Source organism: Haemorhous mexicanus, chromosome 1, assembly GCF_027477595.1.
Source record: "Haemorhous mexicanus isolate bHaeMex1 chromosome 1, bHaeMex1.pri, whole genome shotgun sequence".
NCBI lineage: Eukaryota > Metazoa > Chordata > Aves > Passeriformes > Fringillidae > Haemorhous > Haemorhous mexicanus.
Window position 1 is genome coordinate 157,753,874 of NC_082341.1, and position 25,190 is coordinate 157,779,063.

At 42.1% G+C, this 25,190-nt stretch overlaps 1 protein-coding gene across 1 annotated transcript in view; it reads left to right on the forward strand.

Moving 5' to 3' along the window:
- MROH1 (maestro heat like repeat family member 1) overlaps nt 1-25,190 on the forward strand; it is an 86,617-nt gene that overhangs the window by 14,139 nt on the left and 47,288 nt on the right. The window contains 7 exon segments of the mRNA XM_059868566.1: nt 5,353-5,448; nt 10,335-10,439; nt 14,965-15,039; nt 15,041-15,101; nt 16,592-16,606; nt 16,609-16,703; nt 21,916-22,068. Coding sequence (XP_059724549.1) covers nt 5,353-5,448; nt 10,335-10,439; nt 14,965-15,039; nt 15,041-15,101; nt 16,592-16,606; nt 16,609-16,703; nt 21,916-22,068 — 600 coding nt within the window.

Genomic DNA, 25,190 nt, shown 5'->3' on the forward strand with positions numbered 1-25,190 from the left:
GTGGGAGATGTGGGAATTCCCTTCCTCATTCCCAGGTTTTCCATTGTCCTCATTTTTTTCCCAATTTTCCCATTTTTCCTATTCCCAAATTCCCATTTTTTCCATTCCCATTATCCCCACTATTCCCATTATTCCCATTTTTCCCATTCCCAATTTCCCATTCCCATTCCCAAATTCCCATTTTCCCCATTCCCATTATCCCCATTATTCCCATTCCCAAATTCCCATCTTTCCCATTCCCAATTTTCCCATTCCCATTATTCCCATTATTCCCATTCCCACTATTCCCACTATTCCCATTATTCCCATTGTTCCCATTATTCCCACTATTCCCACTATTCCCACTATTCCCATTAGTCCCAATTTCCCATTCCCAATTTCCCATCCCAATTCCCATTGTTCCCATCATTCCCATTCCCATCATTCCCATTTTCCCATTCCCATCATTCCCATTTTCCCATTCCCATCATTCCCAATTTCCCATTCCCAATTTCCCATCCCAATTCCCATTGTTCCCATCATTCCCATTTTCCCATTCCCATTACTCCCATCATTCCCTTTTTATTCCCATCATTCCCATCATTCCCATCATTCCCAATATTCCCATTATTCCCGTTCCCACTATTCCCATCATTCCAAATTTCCCATTTCCATTACTCCCATTATTCCCATTATTCCCATTCCCATTATTCCCATTATTCCCATTCCCAATATTCCCATTATTCCCAATTTCCCATTTCCATTCCCAATTTTCTATTCCAATTCCCATTGTTCCCACCATTCCCACTATTCCCATTCCCATTATTCCCATCCCCACCATTCCCACTATTCCCATTATTCCCATTGTTCCCATTATTCCCATTATTCCCATTATTCCCATTATTCCCATTCCCAGTTTCCAATCCCAATTCCCATTATTCCCATTATTCCCATTCCCACTATTCCCACTATTCCCATTATTCCCAATTTGCCATTCCCATTATTCCCATTATTCCCAACATTCCCATTCCCATTATTCCCATTATTCCCATCATTCCCATTATTCCCATTATTCCCATTCCCACTATTCCCACTATTCCCATTATTCCCAATTTGCCATTCCCATTATTCCCATTATTCCCAACATTCCCATTCCCATTATTCCCATTATTCCCATCATTCCCATTATTCCCATTATTCCCATTCCCACTATTCCCACTATTCCCATTATTCCCAATTTGCCATTCCCATTATTCCCATTATTCCCAACATTCCCATTCCCATTATTCCCATCATTCCCATTATTCCCATTATTCCCATTCCCACTATTCCCACTATTCCCATTATTCCCAATTTGCCATTCCCATTATTCCCATTATTCCCAACATTCCCATTCCCATTATTCCCATTATTCCCATCATTCCCATTATTCCCATTATTCCCATTCCCACTATTCCCACTATTCCCATTATTCCCAATTTGCCATTCCCATTATTCCCATTATTCCCATTCCCACTATTCTCATCATTCCCATTCCCATTATTCCCATTATTCCCACTATTCCCATTATTCCCAATTTCCTCATTCCCACTATTCCCATTGTTCCATTCCCAATCTCCCCTTCCCATTCCTATCATTCCCATTCCCATTATTCCCATTATTCCCAATTTCCCATTCCCATTCCCATTGTTCCCATTATTCCCACTATTCCCATTCCCACTATTCCCATTATTCCCATTCCCATTACTCCCATTATTCCCATTTCCTCATTCCCACTATTCCCATTCCCATTATTCTAAATTTCCCATTTTCCCATTCCCATTATTCCCACTATTCCCATTATTCCCAATTTCCCATTCCCATTTTCCCCACTATTCCCACTATTCCCATTTTTCCCATTTTCCCCATTCCCATTTTTCCCATCATTCCCATTTTTCCCTTTCCCAACTCCCTCGGCTGCAGTTGACACCTCCAAAATTCCAAGATTTTCTTCCTTTATCCCAAATTTTCCTGGAATTTTTATCAGGTTCCTTCCCCTCATCCACAACAATTTGACCCCAAAAATGGAGAAAAACCCCAAAATTCCCGATTTTTTTTCCGGGATCACGATGGGCTGGATGGAGTTGGGAATTCCAGGGGTTTTCCCAGCTCGGAATTCCAGGATTTTCCTCCTTTCCCAAATTTTTCTGGGATTTTTCAAGGCCTCATCCACAAGAATTTGACCCCAAAAATGGGGAAAAACCCCAAAATTCCCGATTTTTTTCCGGGAAAACAACGACCTCAGACGGATTTAGGAATTCCAGGGGTTTTCCCAGCTCGGAATTCCAGGATTTTCTTCCTTTCCCAAATTTTTGGGAATTTTTCAAGCCCTCATCCACAAGAATTTGACCCCCAAAATGGGGAAAAACCCCAAAATTCCCAATTTTTTTTCTGGGATCACGATGGGCTGGATGGAGTTGGGAATTCCAGGGGTTTTCCCAGTTGGGAATTCCGGGAATTTCCTCCCTTCCCAAATTTTCCTGAGATTTTTTCAAGCCCTCATCCACAAGAATTTACCCCAAAAATGGGGAAAAACCCCAAAATTCCCAATTTTTTTCCGGGATAACAACAACCTCAGATGGATTTAGGAATTCCAGGGGTTTTCCCAGCTCAGAATTCCAGGATTTTCCTCCCTTATCCCAAATTTTTGGGGATTGTTCAAGCCCTCATCCACAAAAATTCTTCCCAAAAATGGGGAAAAACCCCAAAATTCCCGATTTTTTTTCTGGGATAACCACGGATTGGATGGAGTTGGGAATTCCAGGGGTTTTCCCAGCTTGGAATTCCAGGATTTTCTTCCTTTATCCCAAATTTTGGGGGATTTTTCAAGCCCTCACCCACAAGAATTGGACCCCAAAAATGGGGAAAAACCCCAAAATTCCCAATTTTTTTTCCGGGATAACAATGACCTCAGATGGATTTAGGAATTCCAGGGGTTTTTTTCCAGCTCGGAATTCCAGGAATTTCCTCCCTTATCCCAAATTTTTCTGGGATTTTTCAAGCCCTCATTCACAAGAATTTGCCCCCAAAAATGGGGAAAAATCCCAAAATTCCCAATTTTTTTCCGGGATCACGATGGGCTGGATGGAGTTGGAAATTCCAGGGGTTTTCCCAGCTGGGAATTCCGGGAACTTCCTCCCTTCCCAAATTTTCCTGAGATTTTTCAAGGCCTCATCCACAAGAATTCACCCCAAAAATGGGGAAAACCCCAAAATTCCCAATTTTTTTCTGGGATAACAATGACCTCAGATGGATTTAGGAATTCCAGGGGTTTTCCCAGCTGGGAATTCCAGGATTTTCCTCCTTTCCCAAATTTTGGGGGATTTTTCAAGCCCTCATCCACAAGAATTCTCCCCAAAAATGGGGGAAAACCCCAAAATTCCCAATTTTTTTTCTGGCATAACCACGGATTGGATGGAGTTGGGAATTCCAGGGGTTTTTCCAACTGGGAATTCCAGGATTTTCCTCCTGTCCCAAATTTTTCCTGGAATTTTTAACAGCCTCCTTCCCCTTATCCACAAGAATTCTTCCCAAAAATGGGGAAAAACCCCAAAATTCCCAATTTTTTTTCTGGGATCACGATGGGCTGGATGGAGTTCGGAATTCCAGGGGTTTTCCCAGCTCGGAATTCCGGGATTTTCCTTCTATATCCCAAATTTTTCTGGGATTTTTCAAGCCCTCATCCACAAGAATTCTTCCCAAAAATGGGGAAAACCCCAAAATTCCCAATTTTTTTTCCGGGATAACAACGACCTCAGATGGATTTAGGAATTCCAGGGGTTTTCCCAGCTGGGAATTCCAGTATTTTCCTTCTATATCCCAAATTTTTTGGGATTTTTCAAGCCCTCATCCACAAGAATTTGACCCCAAAAATGGGGAAAAACCCCAAAATTCCCAATTTTTTTTCCGGGATAACCACGGACTGGATGGAGTTGGGAATTCCAGGGGTTTTCCCAGCTCGGAATTCCAGGATTTTCCTCCCTTATCCCAAATTTTTCTGGGATTTTTCAAGCCCTCATTCACAAGAATTTGCCCCCAAAAATGGGGAAAAATCCCAAAATTCCCAATTTTTTTCCGGGATCACGATGGGCTGGATGGAGTTGGAAATTCCAGGGGTTTTCCCAGCTGGGAATTCCGGGAACTTCCTCCCTTCCCAAATTTTCCTGAGATTTTTCAAGGCCTCATCCACAAGAATTCACCCCAAAAATGGGGAAAACCCCAAAATTCCCAATTTTTTTCTGGGATAACAATGACCTCAGATGGATTTAGGAATTCCAGGGGTTTTCCCAGCTGGGAATTCCAGGATTTTCCTCCTTTCCCAAATTTTTGGGGATTTTTCAAGCCCTCATCCACAAGAATTTGACCCCAAAAATGGGGAAACACCCCAAAATTCCCAATTTTTTTTTCTGGGATAACCACGGATTGGATGGAGTTGGGAATTCCAGGGGTTTTCCCAGCTCGGAATTCCAGGATTTTCCTCCTGTCCCAAATTTTTCCTGGAATTTTTAACAGCCTCCTTCCCCTTATCCACAAGAATTCTTCCCAAAAATGGGGAAAAACCCCAAAATTCCCAATTTTTTTTCTGGGATCACGATGGGCTGGATGGAGTTGGGAATTCCAGGGGTTTTCCCAGCTCGGAATTCCAGGATTTTCCTCCTTTCCCAAATTTTTCCTGGAATTTTTAACAGCCTCCTTCCCCTTATCCACAAGAATTCTTCCCAAAAATGGGGAAAAACCCCAAAATTCCCAATTTTTTTTCTGGGATCACGATGGGCTGGATGGAGTTGGGAATTCCAGGGGTTTTCCCAGCTCGGAATTCCAGGATTTTCCTCCTTTCCCAAATTTTTGGGGATTTTTCAAGCCCTCATCCACAAGAATTGGACCCCAAAAATGGGGAAAACCCCAAAATTCCCAATTTTTTTTCTGGGATCACAACGACCTCAGATGGATTTAGGAATTCCAGGGGTTTTCCCAGCTCAGAATTCCAGGATTTTCCTCCTTTCCCTAATTTTTCTGGGGTTTTTCAAGCCCTCATCCACAAGAATTTGACCCCAAAAATGGGAAAAACCCCAAAATTCCCAATTTTTTCCTGGGATAACCACGGATTGGATGGAGTTGGGAATTCCAGGGGTTTTCCCAGCTCGGAATTCCAGGATTTTCCTTCTATATCCTAAATTTTTTGGGATTTTTCAAGCCCTCATCCACAAGAATTTGACCCCAAAAATGGGGAAAAACCCCAAAATTCCCAATTTTTTTTCTGGGATAACCACGGATTGGATGGAGTTGGGAATTCCAGGGGTTTTCCCAGCTGGGAATTCTGGGAATTTTTTCCAGGACCTTCTCTCGGGAGCTCTGGGGGCTCTCTCGGAGCTGCTCCGGGCGCTGCTCCGGAGGCGCCTCAGCCCCGCCGGCCTCCAGGAGATCTTCGAGGTGACTTTGGGGCAATTCCGGGGATTTCTGGGAATTCTGGGAATGGTTTCGGGGAATTTTGGGGATAATTTTGGGATTTTTAGTGAATTTGGGGGATTTTTGGGGGAATTTTTGGGATTTTTTGGGGATTTTGGGGGGAATTTCGGGAATTATTTGGGGAATTTTGGGAATATTTGGGGAATTTTGGGGATTTTTTTGGGAATTCTGGGAATTATTTCGGGAATTTTGGGGGGAATTTTGGGATTTGGGGGAATTTTTGGAATTATTTGGGGGATTTTGGGGGAATTTTGGGAACTTTGGGGGATAGTTTGGGATTATTTGGGGAATTTTGGGGATTTTGGGGGGATTTTGGGGGATTTTTTTGGGAATTTTGGGGAATTTTGGGGGAGATTTTGGGAATTTTGGGGGAATTTTGGGATTATTTGGGATTATTTGGGGATTATTTGGGGGATTTTGGGGGGAATTTTGGGAATTATTTGGGGAATTTTGGGATTATTTGGGGAATTTTGGGGATTTTGGGGGGAATTTTGGGAATCATTTCGGGAATTTTGGGGGGAATTTTGGGATTTGGGGGAATTTTTGGAATTATTTGGGGGATTTTGGGGGAATTTTGGGAACTTTGGGGGATAGTTTGGGATTATTTGGGGAATTTTGGGGATTTTGGGGGGATTTTGGGGGATTTTTTTGGGAATTTTGGGGAATTTTGGGGGAGATTTTGGGAATTTTGGGGGAATTTTGGGATTATTTGGGATTATTTGGGGATTATTTGGGGGATTTTGGGGGGAATTTTGGGAATTATTTGGGGAATTTTGGGATTATTTGGGGAATTTTGGGGATTTTGGGGGGAATTTTGGGAATCATTTCGGGAATTTTGGGGGGAATTTTGGGATTTGGGGGAATTTTTGGAATTATTTGGGGGAATTTTGGGGAAATTTGGGAATTTTGGGGGAATTTTGGGATTATTTGGGGAATTTTGGGGATTTTTGGGGGATTTTGGGGGATTTTTTTGGGAATTTTGGGGGATTTGGGGGAATTTTGGGGGAGATTTTGGGAATTTTGGGGGAATTTTGGGATTATTTGGGGAATTTGGGGATTATTTGGGGATTTTGGGGGATTTTGGGGGGAATTTTGGGAATTATTTGAGGAATTTTGGGATTATTTGGGGAATTTTGGGGATTTTTTTGGGAATTCTGGGAATTATTTCGGGAATTTTGGGGGGAATTTTGGGATTGGGGGGGAATTTTTGGAATTATTTGGGGGATTTTGGGGGAATTTTGGGAACTTTGGGGGATATTTTGCGATTATTAGGGGAATTTTGGGGATTTTGGGGGGATTTTGGGGGATTTTTTTGGGAATTTTGGGGGATTTTGGGGAATTTTGGGGGAGATTTTGGGAATTTTGGGGGAATTTTGGGATTATTTGGGGAATTTGGGGATTATTTGGGGATTTTGGGGGATTTTGGGGGGAATTTTGGGAATTATTTGGGGAATTTTGGGATTATTTGGGGAATTTTGGGGATTTTTTTGGGAATTTTGGGAATTATTTCGGGAATTTTGGGGGAATTTGGGGATTTTGGGGGAATTTTTGGAATTTTGGGGGATATTTGGGGAATTATTTGGGGAATTTTGGGAATATTTGGGGAATTTTGGGGATTTTTGGGGGAATTTTGGGAATTATTTCAGGAATTTTGGGGGGAATTTTGGGATTTGGGGGAATTTTTGGAATTATTTGGGGGAATTTTGGGGAAATTTGGGAATTTTGGGGGATATTTTGGGGGATATTTTGGGAATTCCGGGAATTTTTGGGATTATTTTGGGGAATTTTGGGGATTTTTTGGGGAATTTTGGGGATTTTTTGGGATTGTTTTGGGATTTTGGGGGAATTTTGGGAACTTTGGGGGGAATTCTGGGAATTATTTGGGGAATTCTGGGAACTTTGGGAATTATTTGGGGAATTATTTGGGGAATTATTTGGGAAATTCTGGGAAATTTTTTTGATTTTGGGGGATTTGAGGGGATTTTGGGGATTATTTTGGGATTTTGGGGGAATTTTGGGAATTATTTGGGGGATTTGGGGAATTTTGGGGGAAATTTTGGGAATTTTGGGGGGAATTTTGGGAATTCTGGGAATTTTGGGAATTATTTTGGGGATTTTTTGGGGGGGAATTTTGGGAATTTTTGGGGGAATTTTGGGGAATTTGTGAATGATATGGGGAATTTTGGGAATTATTTGAGGAATTTTGGGAGTATTTTGGTATTTTTGGGATTATTTTGGGATTTTTGGGGAATTTTGGGGAATTATTTGGGGAAGTCTGGGAATTTTTTGGGATTTTTGGGGAATTTTGGGAATTATGTGAGGAATTTTGGGAATTATTTGAGGAATTTTGGGATTATTTTAGGAATTTTGGGAGCTATTTTGGCAATTTGGGGGAATTTTGGGGGAAAATTTGGGAATTCCGGGAATTTTGGGAATTATTTTGGGGAATTTGGGAGGAATTTTGGGAATTTTTGGAGTTATTTTGGGATTATTTGGGGGAATTTTGGGACAAATTTGGGGATTTTTGGGGGGATTATTCAGGGAGTTTTGGGAATGTTGGGAATTATTTGGGAATTCTGGGAATCATTTCGGGAATGTTGGGGGAATTTCAGGAGTCGTTCTGGGAATTATCTGGAGAAATTTTGGAATTCTTTTGGGAATTCTTCTGGGAATTTTGGGAGGCGGCTCTGGGATCACAGGGGAATTGTGGGGAATTCTGGGAATTCTGGGAATTCTGGGATTTTGGAATTGTGGGAATTCCAGGAATGGGAATGGGGATGGAAAGTTAGGAATTCTGGGAATGGAAATGGGGAAATTCCAGGGAATGAAAAATCTGGGAATTCTGGGAATTTGGGAATTCCAAAGAATGGGAATTCGGGAATTCTGGGAGTGGGAATTCCAGGAATGGGAATTCTGGGAATGGGGCTGGGAATTCTGGGATTTCTGGGATTTTTTTGGAATGGGAATGGAAAATTGGGAATGGGAATTCTGGGAATTCTGGGAATGCCAGGAATGGGAATGGAAAATTGGGAATTCTGGGAATTCTGGGAGTGGGAATTCTGGGAGTGGGAATTCCAGGAATGGGAATTCTGGGAATGGGGCTGGGATTTCTGGGATTTTTTGGAATGGGAATGGGAAATTGGGAACGGGAATTCTGGGAATTCCAGGAATGGGAATTCTGGAAGAATGGGAAGGGGGAGGGAGAATTTGGAATGGGAATTCTGGGAATTCTGGGAATTCTGGAATGGGGGGGGGGGGGTGGGAAATTTGGAATGGGGAAATTCCAAGGAAAATTCCAGGGTTTTCTCTGCAGAATTCCAGGATTTCCCCCTTGGAATTCTGGGATTTTCCCTGCAGAATTCCAGGGTTTTCCCCACCAGAATTCCAGGATTTTCCTGTGACAGTTCCTGGATTTTCCCTTTGGAATTCCAGGATTTTTTCCTCTTGAAATTCTGGGATTTCCCCTTTGGGATTCCAGGATTTTCTCTCCAGAATTCCGGAATATTCCTGCCAGAATTCCAGGATTTTCCCATGGGATTTTCATGCTGGCATTCCGGGATTTTCCCGCTGGAATCCTGGGATTTTCCAGCTCGGAATTCCGGGATTTTCCAGCTCAGATTTCTGGGATTTTCCAGCTCGGAATTCCGGGAGTTTCCCACTGGAATTCTGTGATTTTTCCTTAGAATTCTGAGGTTTTTCCCGCTGGAATCCTGGGATTTCCCCCCGGAATTCCAGGATTTTCCTGCTAGAATTCCAGGATTTTCCTTCTGGGATTTCCCCTCTGGAATTCCGGGATTTTCCCTGCTGGAATCCTGGGATTTTCCCGCTGGAATCCTGGAATTTTCCCCTTGGAATTCCAGGATTTTCCCTTTGGAATACTGGGATTTCCCCGCTGGAATTCCAGGATTTTCCCAATGGGATTTCCCCCTGGAATCCTGGGATTTTCCTGCTGGAATCCTGGGATTTTCCCACTGGAATTCCAGGATTTTCCTTCTGGGATTTTCCCACTGGAATTCCAGGATTTTCCCTCTGGGATTTCCCCCTGGAATTCCAGGATTTTCCTGCTGGAATTCTGGGATTTTCCCGCTGGAATTCTGGGAATTTCCTGCTGGAATTCTGGGATTTTCCCGCTGGAATTCTGGGATATTCCCGCTGGAATCCTGAGATTTCCCCACTGGAATTCCGGGATTTTCCTGCTGGAATTCTGGGATTTCCGCACTGGAATAATTCTGGGATTTTCCTGCTGGAATTCTGAGATTTTCCCTCTGGGAATTTCCCTCTGGAATCCCGGGATTTTCCCGCTGGAATTCCGTGATTTTCCCCATGGAATTCCGAGATTTTCCCTTTGGAATTCTTGGATTTTCCCGCTGGAATTCCAGGATTTTCCCACTGCCATTCCGGGATCTTCCCGCAAGGATTTCCCCACTGGAATTCCGAGATTTTCCCACTGGAATCCCGGGATTTCCCCTCCGGAATTCCGGGATTTTCCCACTGGAATCCGGGGATTTTCCCACTGGGATTTTCCCGCTGGAATTCCCAGATTTTCCCACTGCAATTCTGGGATTTTCCCGCTGGGATTTTCCCCATGGAATTCCGAGATTTTCCCTTTGGAATTCCGGGATTTTCCCACTGGAATCCGGGATTTTCCCACTGGAATCCAGGGATTTTCCCACTGGGATTTTCCCGCTGGAATTCCGGGATTTCCCCTCTGGAATTCCGGGATTTTCCCACTGGAATCCGGGGGATTTTCCCACTGGGATTTTCCCGCTGGAATTCCGGGATTTCCCCTCCGGAATTCCGGGATTTTCCCGCTGGATTCCCGGGCTCCATCCCCTCTCTCCCCGCTGCAGCACTTGGGGCCCTGGATCCGCTCCCCGCGCCCCCCGGAGCGGCTGCGAGCGCTCGGCCTCAGCAAAGCCCTGCTGGGATCCTGCCTGCGGCACCTGCGCGTCACCGTGAGTCACCCAAAACTGTTAATTACCCCTAATTAATTGCCTTAATTAGATGGGATCACATTACTTTACATTACATTACATCAATTAAATAATGAGTGTACGCAATGTATAGAAAATAAATCAAATAGTTAATAATAAAAGAATTCCTGCGGCGCCTGCGCGTCACCGTGAGTCACCCACAGCCCCTAATTAGCGCTAATTAATTACCTTCATTAGATGGGATCACATTGCTTTACATTACATCAATTAAATAATCAGTGTACGCGATAGAAAATAAATCAAATAGTTAATAATAATAAAAGAGTTCCTGCGGCGCCTCCGCGTCACCGTGAGTCACCCACAGCCCCTAATTAGCGCTAATTAATTGCCTTAATTAGGTATCATTGCATTCATCTCAATTACATCAACTGAATAATCAATGTAGGCAATGTATAGAAAATAAATCAAATAGTTAATAATAAGAGAAGAATTCCTGCGGCGCCTCCGCGTCACTGTTAGTCACCCACAGCCCCTAATTAGCGCTAATTAATTACCTTAATTAGATGGGATTGCATTACATTACATTACATCAATTAAATAATGAGTGTACGCAATAGATAGAAAATAAATCGAGTAGTTAATAATAATAAAAGAATTCCTGCGGCGCCTGCGCGTCACCATGAGTCACAGGAGCCATTAATTACCCCTAATTAATTACCTTAATTAGGTATCATTGCATTCATCTCAATTACATCAACTGAATAATCAATGTATGCAATGTATAGAAAATAAATCAAATAGTTAATAATAATAAAAGAATTCCTGCGGCGCCTCCGCGTCACCGTGAATCACCAAAAACCCCTAATTACCCCTAATTAATTGCCTTAATTAGATGGGATCACATTACATTACATTACATTAATTGAATAATCAATGTACGCAATAGATAGAAAATAAATGAAATAGTTAATAATAATAAAAGAATTCCAGTCGCACCTGCGCGTCACTGTGAGTCACCCACAGCCCCTAATTAGCGCTAATTAATTACCTTAATTAGATGGGATCACATTACATTACATTACATTAATTAAATAATGAGTGTACGCAATAGATAGAAAATAAATCAAATAGTTAATAATAATAAAAGAAGAATTCCTGCGGCGCCTCCACGTCACCGTGAGTCACCAAAAACTGTTAATTACCCCTAATTAATTGCCTTAATTAGGTATCATTGCATTCATCTCAATTACATCAACTGAATAATCAATGTATGCAATGTATAGAAAATAAATCAAATAATTAATAATAATAATAAAAGAATTCCTGCGGCGCCTCCGCGTCACCGTGAGTCACCCACAGCCCCTAATTAGCGCTAATTAATTACCTTAATTAGGTATCATTGCATTCATCTCATTTACATTAATTGAATGATAAATAGATGCATTACATTGGTAATAGATAAATAATGAAATGCGAATTCCCGAAATCCATTCCCAGTTTTTATTCCCACCCAGTTTCACTCCCAAATTCCATTCCCAAATTTCATTCCCAGATTTTATTTCCAGAGTTCATTCCCGAAATCCATTCCCAGTTTTTATTCCCACCCAGTTACACTCCCAAATTCCATTCCTGAATTCCATTCCTGATTTTTATTCCCGATTTGATTCCCAAGGTCCATTCCCAAATTCCATTCCAGGTTTTTATTCCCTGACTCCATTTCTGGATTCCACTCCCGGATTCCATCCCCAGAGTCCATTCCTGGTTTTCATTCCCAAATTCCATTCCCAAATTCCATTCCCAGATTCCATTCCTGGTTTTCATTCCCAAATTCCATTCCCGGATTCCATTCCTGGTTTTCATTCCCGGTTTTATTCCCAGATTCCATTCCTGGATTCCATTCCAGGTTTTTATTTCTGGATTCCATTCCCAGATTCCATTCCTGGTTTTCATTCTCAGATTCCATTCCCAGATTCCATTCCTGGTTTTCATTCCCAGATTCCATTCCCAGATTCCATTCCCAGATTCCATTCCCGAATTCCATTCCTGGATTCCATTCCTGGGTTCCATTCCCAGTTTTTATTCCCAGATTCCATTCCCGGATTCCATTCCTGGTTTTTATTTCTGGATTCCATTCCCGGCTTCCATTCCCCATTCCCAGATTCCATTCCCAAATTTCCCATTCCCACTTTTCCCACCCTCCCCGCAGTCCCTGACTCCGTTCCAGGCCCTGGGTCCCCTCCTGGCCCCGTGGAATTCCCGGGGTGCATTCCCGGATCCCATTCCCCAAATTCCATTCCTGGCTTCCATTCCCCAAATTCCACTCCCAGATTCCATTCCCGAATTCCATTCCTGGTTTTCATTCCCGGTTTCATTCCTGGATTCCATTCCTGGTTTTTATTTCTGGATTCCATTCCCCGTTCCCGGTTTTCATTCCCAGATTCCATTCCCAGATTCCACTCCCAGATTCCATTCCCTGATTCCATTCCCCAAATTCCATCTCCAGATTCCATTCCCGGATTCCATTCCTGGTTTTCATTCCCGGTTTCATTCCCAGATTCCATTCCTGGTTTTCATTCCTGGTTTTTATTTCGGCATTCCATTCCCCGTTCCTGGTTTTCATTCCCAGATTTCATTCCCAGATTCCATTCCCAGATTCCATTCCCCAAATTCCACTCCCAGATTCCATTCCCGAACTCCATTCCTGGTTTTCAGTCCCGGTTTCATTCCCAGATTCCATTCCTGGATTCCATTCCAGGTTTTTATTTCTGGATTCCATTCCCGGCTTCCATTCCCCATTCCTGGTTTTCATTCCCAGATTTCATTCCCCAATTCCACTCCCAGATTCCATTCCCAAATTCCATTCCTGGATTCCATTCCTGGTTTTCATTCCCAGTTTTTATTCCCAGATTCCATTCCTGGTTTTCATTCCCGGTTTCATTCCCAGATTCCATTCCCGGATTCCATTCCTGGTTTTTATTTCTGGATTCCATTCCCCAATTCCATTCCCCATTCCCAGATTCCATTCCCAAATTCCACTCCCCGATTCCATTCCCGGTTTCCATTCCCGAATTTCCCATTCCCACTTTTCCCCCTGCTGTCCCCGCAGTCGGTGACTCCGTTCCCGGCCCTGGGTCCCCTCCTGGCCCCGTGGAATTCCTGGGGTTCATTCCCAGATTCCATTCCCCAAATTCCATTCCCGGATTCCATTCCCCAAATTCCATCTCCAGATTCCATTCCTGGATTCCATTCCTGGTTTTCATTCCCGGTTTCATTCCCAGATTCCATTCCCGGATTCCATTCCTGGTTTTTATTTCTGGATTCCATTCCTGGCTTCCATTCCCCATTCCCAGTTTTCATTCCCAAATTCCATTCCCATATTCCATCCCCAAATTTAATCCCCAGATTCCATTCCAGGTTTTTATTCCCAAATCCCATTCCAGGATTCCAATCCTGAATTCCATTCCCAGATTCCATTCCCCATTTTTTTTCCCCCAAATTCCATTCCCAGATTCCATCCCCAGATTCCATTCCCGGTTTTCATTCCTGGTTTTTATTCCCAGATTCCATTCCCAGATTCCATTCCTGGTTTTTATTTCTGGATTCCATTCCTGGCTTCCATTCCCCATTCCTGGTTTTCATTCCCAAATTCCATTCGCCGATTCCATCCCCGAATTTAATCCCCAGATTCCATTCCCGAATTCCATTCCCGGATTCCATTCCTGGTTTTCATTCCCGGTTTCATTCCCAGATTCCATTCCCGGCTTCCATTCCCCGTTCCTGGTTTTCATTCCCAGATTTCATTCCTGGTTTTCATTCCCAGATTCCATTCCCAGATTCCATTCCCAGATTCCATTCCCAAATTCCATTCCCAGATTCCATTCCCAGATTCCATTCCCAGATTCCATTCCCAAATTCCATTCCCGAATTCCGTTCCTGGATTCCATTCCTGGTTTTCATTCCTGGTTTTTATTTCTGGATTCCATTCCCCGTTCCTGGTTTTCATTCCCAGATTCCACTCCCAGATTCCATTCCCAGTTTTTTTTCCCATTTTCCATTCCCAATTTCCCCTCCCCCTGCAGTCCCTGACTCCGTTCCAGGCCCTGGGTCCCCTCCTGGCCCCGTGGAATTCCTGGGGTTCATTCCCAGTTCCCATTCCCAACTTCCATTCCCAGATTCCATTCCCCAAATTCCACTCCCGGGTTCCATTCCTGGATTCCATTCCTGGTTTTCATTCCCGGTTTCATTCCGAGATTCCATTCCTGGATTCCATTTCTGGTTTTTATTTCTGGATTCCATTCCCCATTCCTGGTTTTCATTCCCAGATCCCATTCCCAGATTCCATTCCCAGATTCCATTCCCCAAATTCCACTCCCAGATTCCATTCCCGAATTCCATTCCTGGATTCCATTCCTGGTTTTCATTCCTGGTTTTTATTTCTGGATTCCATTCCCGGTTTCCATTCCCGGATTTCATTCCTGGTTTTCATTCCCGGTTTCCATTCCCGAATTTCCCATTCCCGAATTTCCCATTCCCGCTGTCCCCGCAGTCGGTGACTCCGTTCCCGGCCCTGGGTCCCCTCCTGGCGCTGCTGGCCCCGCGCTGCTCGGACGGAATTCCGCAGAATCCGCCGCCATTCCCTGGATTGCGTCGGGGCCCTGCTGCGCATCCAGCTCTGCTGCCAAGGTGGGGCCGCAATTCCCCAACCCCAACATTCCCCAGTTCCCAGGGCCTTTTTGGGAATTTTGGGGATTTTTGGGAATGCTTTTCCCGAGGTTTCGGGGTTTGGGCAGCGTGCAGTTCTCGGCTTGTCCAGCAGGGGGCGCTGCTGGAGAGGGAATTCCCTGGAATTCCAAAAGTTTTGGGGGGTTCCATCCCATCCAACTTCAGATTTTTCCACAAAATTCCCAAATTTTTGGGGTTCAATCCCATCCAATTCTGATTTTCCCACAGAATTCCCAAATTTTTGGGGTCCAATCCCATAAAATTCCAACTTTTCCACGGAATTCCCGAATTTTTGGGGGGTTCCATCCCATCCAATTCCGATTTTTCCACAGAATTCCCAAATTTTTGGGGGGTTCCATCCCATCCAATTCCAGATTTTTCCACGGAATTCCCAAATTTTTTGTAGGTTCCATCCAATTCCGATTTTTCCATAGAATTCTGGGAGTTTTTGGGGTCCAATCCCACAAATTCCAACTTTTCCATGGAATTCCAGGAGGTTTTTTCCAGATTTTTCCACGGAATTCCCAAATTTTTGGGGTTCCATCCCATCCAATTCTGATTTTCCCACGGAATTCCCAAAATTTTGGAGTCCAATCCCATAAAATTCCAACTTTTCCACGGAATTCCCGAATTTTTGGGGGTTCCATCCCATCCAACTCCAGATTTTTCCACGGAATTCCCAAAATTTTTGGGGTTCTATCCCATCCAATTCCGATTTTTCCACGGAATTCCCAAATTTTTGGGGTCCAATCCCATCCAATTCCAGATTTTCCATGGAATTCTGAGAGTTTTGGGGGTCCAATCCCACAAAATTCCAACTTTTCCATGGAATTCCAGGAGGTTTTGGGGTTCCATCCCATCCAATTCCAGATTTTTCCACAGAATTCCCAAATTTTTGGGGTCCAATCCCACAAAATTCCGACTTTTCCATGGAATTCCAGGAGGTTTTGGGGTTCCATCCCATCCAATTCCAGATTTTTCCATGGAATTCCCAAATTTTTGGGGTCCAATCCACAAAATTCCAACTTTTCCATGGAATTCCAGGAGGTTTTGGGGTTCAATCCCATCCAATTCCAATTTTTCCATGGAATTCCTGAAATTTTGGGGATCCTGAGGAAGGAATTCCCGGAATTTTCAACTCCTCACCCACGAGAATTCCCCTCGAAAATCGGGGAAAATCCAAAATTCCCAGATTTTTTTTTTATGGGATAACGACAGACTTGGGTGGATTTGAGAATTCCAAGGTTTTTTTCCAAGCTCGGAATTCCAGGATTTTGGTTTTTCCCGATTTTTCCTGGAATTTTTCCAGGGGTTTTATCCCCATTTTAAGGCTGGAATTTGCCCCAAAAATCAGGAAAAAAAAAAATCTTTGCCTGAATTTTTTTTTTTGGATCGGGGTGGGAATTTTGGGAATTTTGGGAATTTTGGGAATTTTGGATTTTCCCCCGCAGGATTTTCTCGGGATCACCGGACGAGCTGCTGGAGGGGCTGGAGGAGCTGAAGGAGGGGCTGGAAAATCACGATTTTTCCGTCCTTTTCCACACCTGCAGCACGATTGGAGTGGTGAGCAACCAAAATTTGGGAATTTTGGGGAATTTTGGGAATTTTATGGGGATTTTATGGAAATTTTGGGGGAATTTTTGGGAATTTTTGGGAATTTTTTGGGAATTTTGGGAATTTTTTGGAAATTTTTCGGAATTTTTCGGAATTTTATGGGAATTTTCTGAGCATTTTTTGGGGATTTCTTGGGAATTTTTGGGATTTTTTGGGAATTTTCAGAGCATTTTGGGGGGAATTTTTTGGGGGGATTTTATGGGAATTTCCTGAGCATTTTTTGGGGAATTTTTTTTTAATTTTGTGGAATTTTTGGGAATTTTTGGGGAATTTTTGGGGAATTTTCTGACCATTTTTGGAGAATTTTTGGGGAATTTTTCGGGATTTTATGGGAATTTTCTGACCATTTTTAGGGAATTTTTGGGGATTTTTTTTGAGGATTTTTGGGGATTTTCTGGGAATATTTTGGGAATTTTGGGGGAATTTTTTGAGGATTTTTGGGGATTTTATTGGAATTTCCTGAGCATTTTTTTGGAATTTTTTGGGATTTTATGGGAATTTTCTGAGCATTTTGGGGGGAATTTTTTGGGGAATTTTGGGGAATTTTTCGGGATTTTATGGGAATTTTCTGACCATTTTTGGGAAATTTTTTGGAATTTTTGGGGATTTTATGGGAATTTTCTGAGCATTTTGGGGGGAATTTTTTGGGGAATTTTGGGGAATTTTTCGGGATTTTATGGGAATTTTCTGACCATTTTTGGGGAATTTTATGGGAATTTTCTGCCAATTTTGGGGGATTTTTTTGAGGATTTTGGGGGATTTTCTGGGAATATTTTGGGAATTTTTGGGGAATTTTTTGAGGATTTTTGGGGATTTTATGGGAATTTTCTGACCATTTTTGGGGAATTTTTTGGAATTTTTGGGGATTTTTTGGGGAATTTTTTTGGGAATTTTGGGAATTTTCTGAGCATTTTTGGGGAATTTTTTGGAATTTTGGGGGAATATTTTTGTTCTTATTTTTTAATTTTGGGGGGATTTAATGGAATTTTTTGGAAATTTTTTGGGGAATTTTTTGGGAATTTTTGTTGGGTTTTAAGGGAATTTTTGGGGAATTTTTGTGGGGTTTTATGGGAATTTTTTGGGAATTTTTGGGGAATTTTTTGAGGATTTTTGGGGATTTTCTGGGAATTTTGGGGAAATTTTTTTGCTCTTTTTTTAAAATTTTGCGGGGGATTTGATGGAATTTTTGGGGAATTTTTTGGGGAATTTTTGTGGATGGGGGATTTTTGTAGGTGGGGATTTGTTGTGGATTTTCTAGGAATTTTTTGGGAATTTTTGGGGAATTTTTTTGCTCTTTTTTTTTAATTTGGGGGGGGTTTATGGGAATTTTTGGGGAATTTTTTGGGAATGTTTGCGAGATTTTATGGGAATTTTGGGGGAATTTTTGGGGAATTTTTTGAGGATTTTGGGGGATTTTCTGGGAATTTTGGGGGAATTTTTGTGGGATTTTATGGGAATTTTATGGGAATTTTTTGAGGAATTTTTTGAGGATTTTGGGGGATTTTCTGGGAATTTTTTGGGGAATTTTTGGAGAAATTTTGGGGATTTTTTTGGAGAATTTGGGAGGATTTTTAAAGAATTCTTTGAAGAATTTTTGGGAAATTTTTGAGCATTTGATGGAATTTTTAGGGATTTTTGGGGATCTATTGAGAATTTTGGGAGAATTTTGGGAAAATTTTTGGGATTTTTTGGGGGGCAGAGATGGAATCTTACAGGGATTTTTTGGGAGTTATTTCTGATTTTTTTGGAGAATTTTTTGGGTTTTTAAATTTTAATTTCTGAGAATTTTTGGGGATTTTTTGAAGAATTTTTGGGGGGATTTTTGGGGAATTTTTGGGAGAAATTTTGGAGAATTTGGGGGGATTTTTAAAGAATTTTTGGAAGAATTTTTGGAATTTTTTGAGCTTTTGGAGGGATTTGATGGAATTTTTCAGGATTTTGTGGGGGTGGATTTTATGAGGATCTATTGAGAATTTTGGGGAATTTTTGGGGTCATTCTTGGAAATTTTGGGAGAATTTTAGAGGGATTTATTGGGAATTTTGGGGAATTTTCTGGGAATTTGGGGGGGATTTTTATTGGGATTGGTGCAATTTTTAGGTGAATTTTATGGGATTTTTGGGGGATTTTTTTTGAATTTTTGGGGATTTTTTGGGGATTTTTGGGGATTTTTGGGAGATTTTTTGGGGAATTTTTGGGGGATTTTGGGGGGATTTTTGGGGGATTTTTGGGGATTTTTTTTGGATTTTTGGGGATTTTTTGGGGGATTTTTGGGGGATTTTTTGGGGTTTTTTTGGGGGATTTTTTGGGGATTTTTTGGGGGATTTTTGGGGGATTTTTTGGGGATTTTTTGGGGATTTTTTGGGGATTATTTGGGGATATTTGGGGGAATTTTGGGGATTTTTTGGGATTTTTTTTGGGATTTTGGGGGGATTTTTGGGGGATTTTTTAGGGATTTTTGGGGTTTTTTGGGGATTTTTTGGGGAATTTTTGGGGGGATTTTTTTGGGGATTTTTTGGGGGATTTTTGGTCGATTTTTTCCTTTTTTTTTTTTCCATTTTTAGGGGGATTTTTTCCCGAAATTCCCAATTTTCCCATTTTTTCCCCTACCCGCAGGTTCTGGTCAGGAGAATCCCCCCGGAATTTTCAGGGAATTTTTAAGGAATTTTTGGGGGATTTCTGGGATTTTTGGGGTGGAATTTTTTGGGGGATTTTTCAGGATTTTTTTTTCATTTATAGAATTTTTTCTTTGCTTTTTTTGGGGGAATTTTTTGGGATTTATGGAAGTTTTTTGGGGAGAATCTTTGGGGCTTTTTTAGGATTTTTTTTCCAACATTTTAGATTTCTAAGGATTTTCTGGGAGTTTTCTTTGGGGATTTTTTGGGGATTTTTGGGGGAATTTTTGTGGATTTTTGGGGGATTTTTTAGGGATTTTTGGGATTTTGGGGGGATTTGGGGGGGGGATTTTTTTGGGATTTTTTTGGGGATTTTTGGGGATTGTTTGGGGGGATTTTGGGGGGATTTTGGGGATTTTTTGGCGATTTTTTAGGGGATTTTTGGGGATTTTTTGGGGATTTTTGGGGGATTTTGGGGGGATTTTTTGGGGATTTTTTGAGATTTTTGGGGGATTTTTTGGAGGATTTTTGGGGGGATTTTTTGGGATTTTTGGGGGATTTTTTGGGGGATTTTTTGGGGATTTTGGGGGGATTTTTTGGGATTTTTGGGGGGATTTTTGGGGATTTTTGGGGGATTTTTTGGAGATTTTTGGGGGGATTTTTAGGTGAATTTTTGGGGGATTTTTGGGGGATTTTTTGGGGGGGTTTTGGGAATTTTTTGGGGATTTTTTGGGGGATTTTGGGGGGATTTTTTAGGGGATATTTTTGGGAATTTTTGGGGATTTTTTTGGGAATATTTTGGGGATTTTTTTTGGGATTTTGGGGGGGATTTTTGGGGGGATTTTTTTTTGATTTTTTTGGGGACTTTTGGTCGATTTTTTCCCTTTTTTTTCCCATTTTTGGGGGGATTTTTTCCTGAAATTCCCAATTTTCCCATTTTTTCCCCTCCCCGCAGGTTCTGGGCAGGAGAATCCCCCCGGAATTTTCAGGGAATTTTTAAGGATTTTTTGGGGGGATTTTTTGGGGATTTTTGGGGTGGAATTTTTGGGGGATTTTTCAGGATTTTTTTTTCATTTATAGAATTTTTTCTTTGGTTTTTTTTGGGGAATTTTTTGGGATTTATGGAAGTTTTTTGGGAGAATCTTTGGGGCTTTTTTAGGATTTTTTTTCCAACATTTTTAGATTTCTAAGGATTTATAGGGAGTTTTCTTTGGGGATTTTTTTGGGGGATTTTTTAAGGGATTTTTGGGGATTTTTGGGGGATTTTGGGGGGATTTTTGGGGATTTTGGGGGGATTTTTGGGATTTTTGGGGGATTTTTTCCTTTTTTTTTTTTGCCATTTTTAGGGGGAGTTTTTCCCGAAATTCCCAATTTTCCCATTTTTTCCCCTCCCTGCAGGTTCTGGGCAGGAGAATCCCCCTGGAATTTTCAGGGAATTTTTAAGGGATTTTTTGGGGATTTCTGGGATTTTTGGGGCAGAATTTCTTTGGGATTTTTGGGGATTTTTTTTGTGATTTATGGAAGTTTTTTGGGAGAATCTTTGGGGCTTTTTTAGGATTTTTTTTTCCAATATTCTTATTAGATTTCTAAGGATTTTCAGGGAGTTTTTTTGGGGATTTTTTGGGGGGATTTTTTTTTGGATTTTTGGGGATTTTTGGGAATTTTTGGGGGTTTTTTGGGGATTTTTTGGGGATTGTTTGGGGGGATTTTTGGGGGATTTTTTGGGGATTTTTGGGGGATTTTTGGGGGATTTTTGGGGGATTTTGGGGGATTTTTTGGGGATTTTCGGGGGATTTTGGGGGGATTTTTTGGGGGGATTTTTGGGGGATTTTGGGGGGGATTTTGGGGGATTTTTGGGGGATTTTTTGGGATTTTTGGGGGATTTTTTGGGGGATTTTTATGGGATTTTTGGGGTGATTTTGGGGGGATTTTTGGGATTATTGGGGGATTTTTGGCGGATTTTTTGGGGGATTTTTTGGGGGATTTTTGGGGGATTTTTTGGGATTTTTGGGGATTTTTTGGGGATTTTTTGAGATTTTTGGGGGATTTTTGGAGGATTTTTGGGGGATTTCTTGGGGATTTTTGGGGGGGATTTTGGGGGATTTTTTGGGGATTTTTTGGGATTTTTTGGGGATTTTTTGGGGGGATTTTGGTGGGATTTTTGGGGATTTTTTTTGGATTTTTGGGGGATTTTTTGGGGGGATTTTTTGGGATTTTTGGGGGATTTTTGGGGGATTTTTGGGGGGATTTTTGGGGGGATTTTTGGGGGATTTTTTGGGGATTTTTGGGGGATTTTTTGGGATTTTTGGGGGATTTTTTGGGGATTTTTTGGGATTTTTGGGGGATTTTGGGGGGATTTTTTGGGGGATTTTGGGGGATTTTTTGGGGATTTTTTGGGGGGGATTTTTTGGGGATTTTTTGGGGATTTTTTGGGGTTTTTTGGTCGATTTTTGGGGGGATTTTTGGTCTATTTTTTCCCTTTTTTTTCCCATTTTTGGGGGATTTTTTCCCGAAATTCCTGATTTTCCCATTTTTTCCCTCCCCACAGGTTCTGGGCAGGAGAATCCCCCCGGAGCAGCTCCCGGGGCTGCTCCTGGCTCTGCTGGAGGCCTGGGAGGATCCCGAGCGGAATTGCGCCCGCGCCGCCGCCGCCATCGGCAACGCCCTCATCCGGGACAGGGGGGGGATCCTGCAGGACAAGGTCACCCGCCCCAAAAATCCCTGGAGTTCCTAAAAGTCATTCCCAAAAATTCACCAAATTCCCAACATTCGGCCCCAACATTCCCAAAATTCGTTCCCGAAATTCCCCAAATAAGTCTCAAAATTCAGCCCCAAAATTCCTGAAATTTGGCCCCAAAATTCCCCAAATTCAGCTCCCAAATTCCCAACATTCAGCCTCAAAATTCCCAACATTCATTCCCAAAAGTTCCCCAAATAAATCCCAAAATAAGTCCCAAAATTAATTCCGAAAAATTCCCAAAATTAATTCTCAAAATTCATTCCCAAAATTCCTGAAATTCGGTCCCTGAATTCCCAAAATTCAGCCCCAAAATTCCCAACATTCATTCCCAAAAAATTCCCCAAATTAATCCCAAAATAAGTCCCAAAATTAATTCCCAAAATTCCTGAAATTCCTTCCCAAAATTCCCAAAATTTGGCCCCAAAATTCCCAACATTCATTCCCAAAAATTCCCCAAATAAATCCCAAAATTAATTCCCAAAATTCCTGAAATTCGGTCCCAAAAATTCCCCAAATAAGTCCCAAAATTAATTCTCAAAATTTCCGAAATTCGGCCCCAGAATTCTCAAAATTCAGCCCCAAAATTCCTCAAATTCAGCCCCAAAAGTAATTCCAAAAAATTCCCAAAATTCATTCCCAAAATTCCTGAAATTTGGTCCCTGAATTCCCAACATTCAGCCCCAAAATTCCCAACATTCATTCCCGAAAATTCCCCAAATAAATTCCAAAATAAATCCCAAAATTAATTCCCAAAATTCCTGAAATTCCTTCCCAAAATTCCCAAAATTCGGCCCCAAAATTCCCAACATTCATTCCCAAAAATTCCCAAAATAAGTCCCAAAATTATTTCCCAAAATTCCTGAAATTCGGCCCCAAAATTCCGAAAATTCATTCCCAAAAATTCCCAAAATAAATCCCAAAATTCCTGAAATTCGGCCCCAAAATTCCCAAAATTCAGCCCCAAAATTCCAGAAATTCGGTTCCAAAAATTCCCCAAATAAGTCCCAAAATTAATTCTCAAAATTTCTGAAATTCGGCCGCAGAATTCCAAAATTCAGCCCCAAAATTCCTCAAATTCAGCCCCAAAAATAATTCCGAAAAATTCCCAAAATTAATTCCCGAAATTCCTGAAATTCCTTCCCAAAATTCCCAAAATTCGGCCCCAAAATTCCCAACATTCATTCCCAAAAATTCCCCAAATAAATCCCCAAATAAATCCTGAAATTAATTCCCAAAATTCCTGAAATTTGGCCTCAAAATTCCCAAAATTCAGCCCCAAAATTCCCAAAATTCAGCCCCAAAAATTCCCCAAATAAATCCCAAAATAAATCCCAAAATTCATTCCCAAAATTTCTGAAATTTGGCCCCAGAATTTCCAAAATTCAGCTCCAAAATTCCCAACATTCATTCCCAAAAATTCCCCAAAAAATTCCCCAAATCAATCCCAAAATTATTTCCCAAAATTCCTGAAATTCTGTCCCAAAATTCCCAAAAGTTGGCCCCAAAATTCCTCAAATTCGGTCCCAAAAATTTCCAAAATAAATCCCCAAAATAAATCCCAAAATTTATTCCCAAAATTCCCAGAATTCAGCCCCAAAATTCCCAAAATTCAGCCCCAAAATTCCTGAAATTCGGTCCCAAAAATTCCCCAAATAAATCCCAAAATTAATTCTCAAAATTTCTGAAATTGGGCCCCAGAATTCCCAAAATTCAGCCCCAAAATTCCTGAAATTCAGCCCCAAAAATAATTCCAAAAAAATCCCCAAATTAAATTCCAAAATTCCTGAAATTTGGTCCCAAAAATTCCCCAAATAATTCCCAAAATAAGTCCCAAAATTCATTCCCAAAATTCCTGAAACTCGGCCCCAAAATTCCCAAAATTCAGCCCCAGAATTCCTCAAATTTTGGCCCCCAAAATTTCCCAAAATTAATTCCCCAAATTCCCCAAATAAATCCCAAAATAAATCCCAAAACTCATTCCTGAAATTTCTGAAATTCAGCCCCAAAATTTCTCAATTTGGTCCCAAAATTCCCGAAATTCAGCCCCGAAAAATAATTCCAAAAAATTCCCAAATTAATTTCCAAAATTCCTGAAATTTGATCCCAAAATTCCCAACATTCATTCCCCAAATTCATTCCCAAAATAAATCCCCAAATAAATCCCAAAATTAATTCCCGAAATTCCTGCAATTCGGCCCCAGAATTCCCAAAATTCATTCCCAAAAATTGCCCAAATTCGTTCATCCCTTTGTGAAAACCCTTCCAGACCGCCACCCTGCCATGGATCCCATCCAGGCTGATCCCAAGGATCCCATCCCAACCCCATCCAGGATCCCACCCCAAACCCATCGGGGATGATCCCAAGGATCCCATCCCAAACCCATCAGGGATGATCCCAAGGCTCCCACCCAGGATGATCCCAAGGATCCCACCCCAACCCCATCCAGGATGATCCCAAGGCTCCCATCCAGGATGATCCCAAGGATCCCACCCCGGATGATCCCAACGCTCCCATCCAGGACGATCCCAAGGATCCCACCCCAATCCTATCCAGGATCCCACCCCAATCCCATCCAGGATGATCCCAAGGATCCCACCCCAATCCTATCCAGGATCCCACCCCAATCCCATCCAGGATGATCCCAAGGATCCCACCCCAGATGATCCCAAGGATCCCACCCCTGATGATCCCAAGGCTCCCACCCCCGATGATCCCAAGGATCCCACCCCGGATGATCCCAAGGATCCTACCCCAACGCAATCCAGGATCCCATCCCAATCCCACCCAAGCTGATCCCAAGGATCCCACCCCGTACGATCCCAAGGCTCCCACCCTAGATGATCCCAAGGATCCCACCCCAGATGATCCCAACCCAGATGATCCCAAGGCTCCCACCCCTGATGATCCCAAGGATCCCACCCCAACCCCATCCAGGATCCCAACCCAATCCCACCCAAGCTGATCCCAAGGCTCCCACCCTAGATGATCCCAAGGATCCCACCCCAGATGATCCCAACCCAGATGATCCCAAGGCTCACACCCCTGATGATCCCAAGGATCCCACCCCAATCCTATCCAGGAT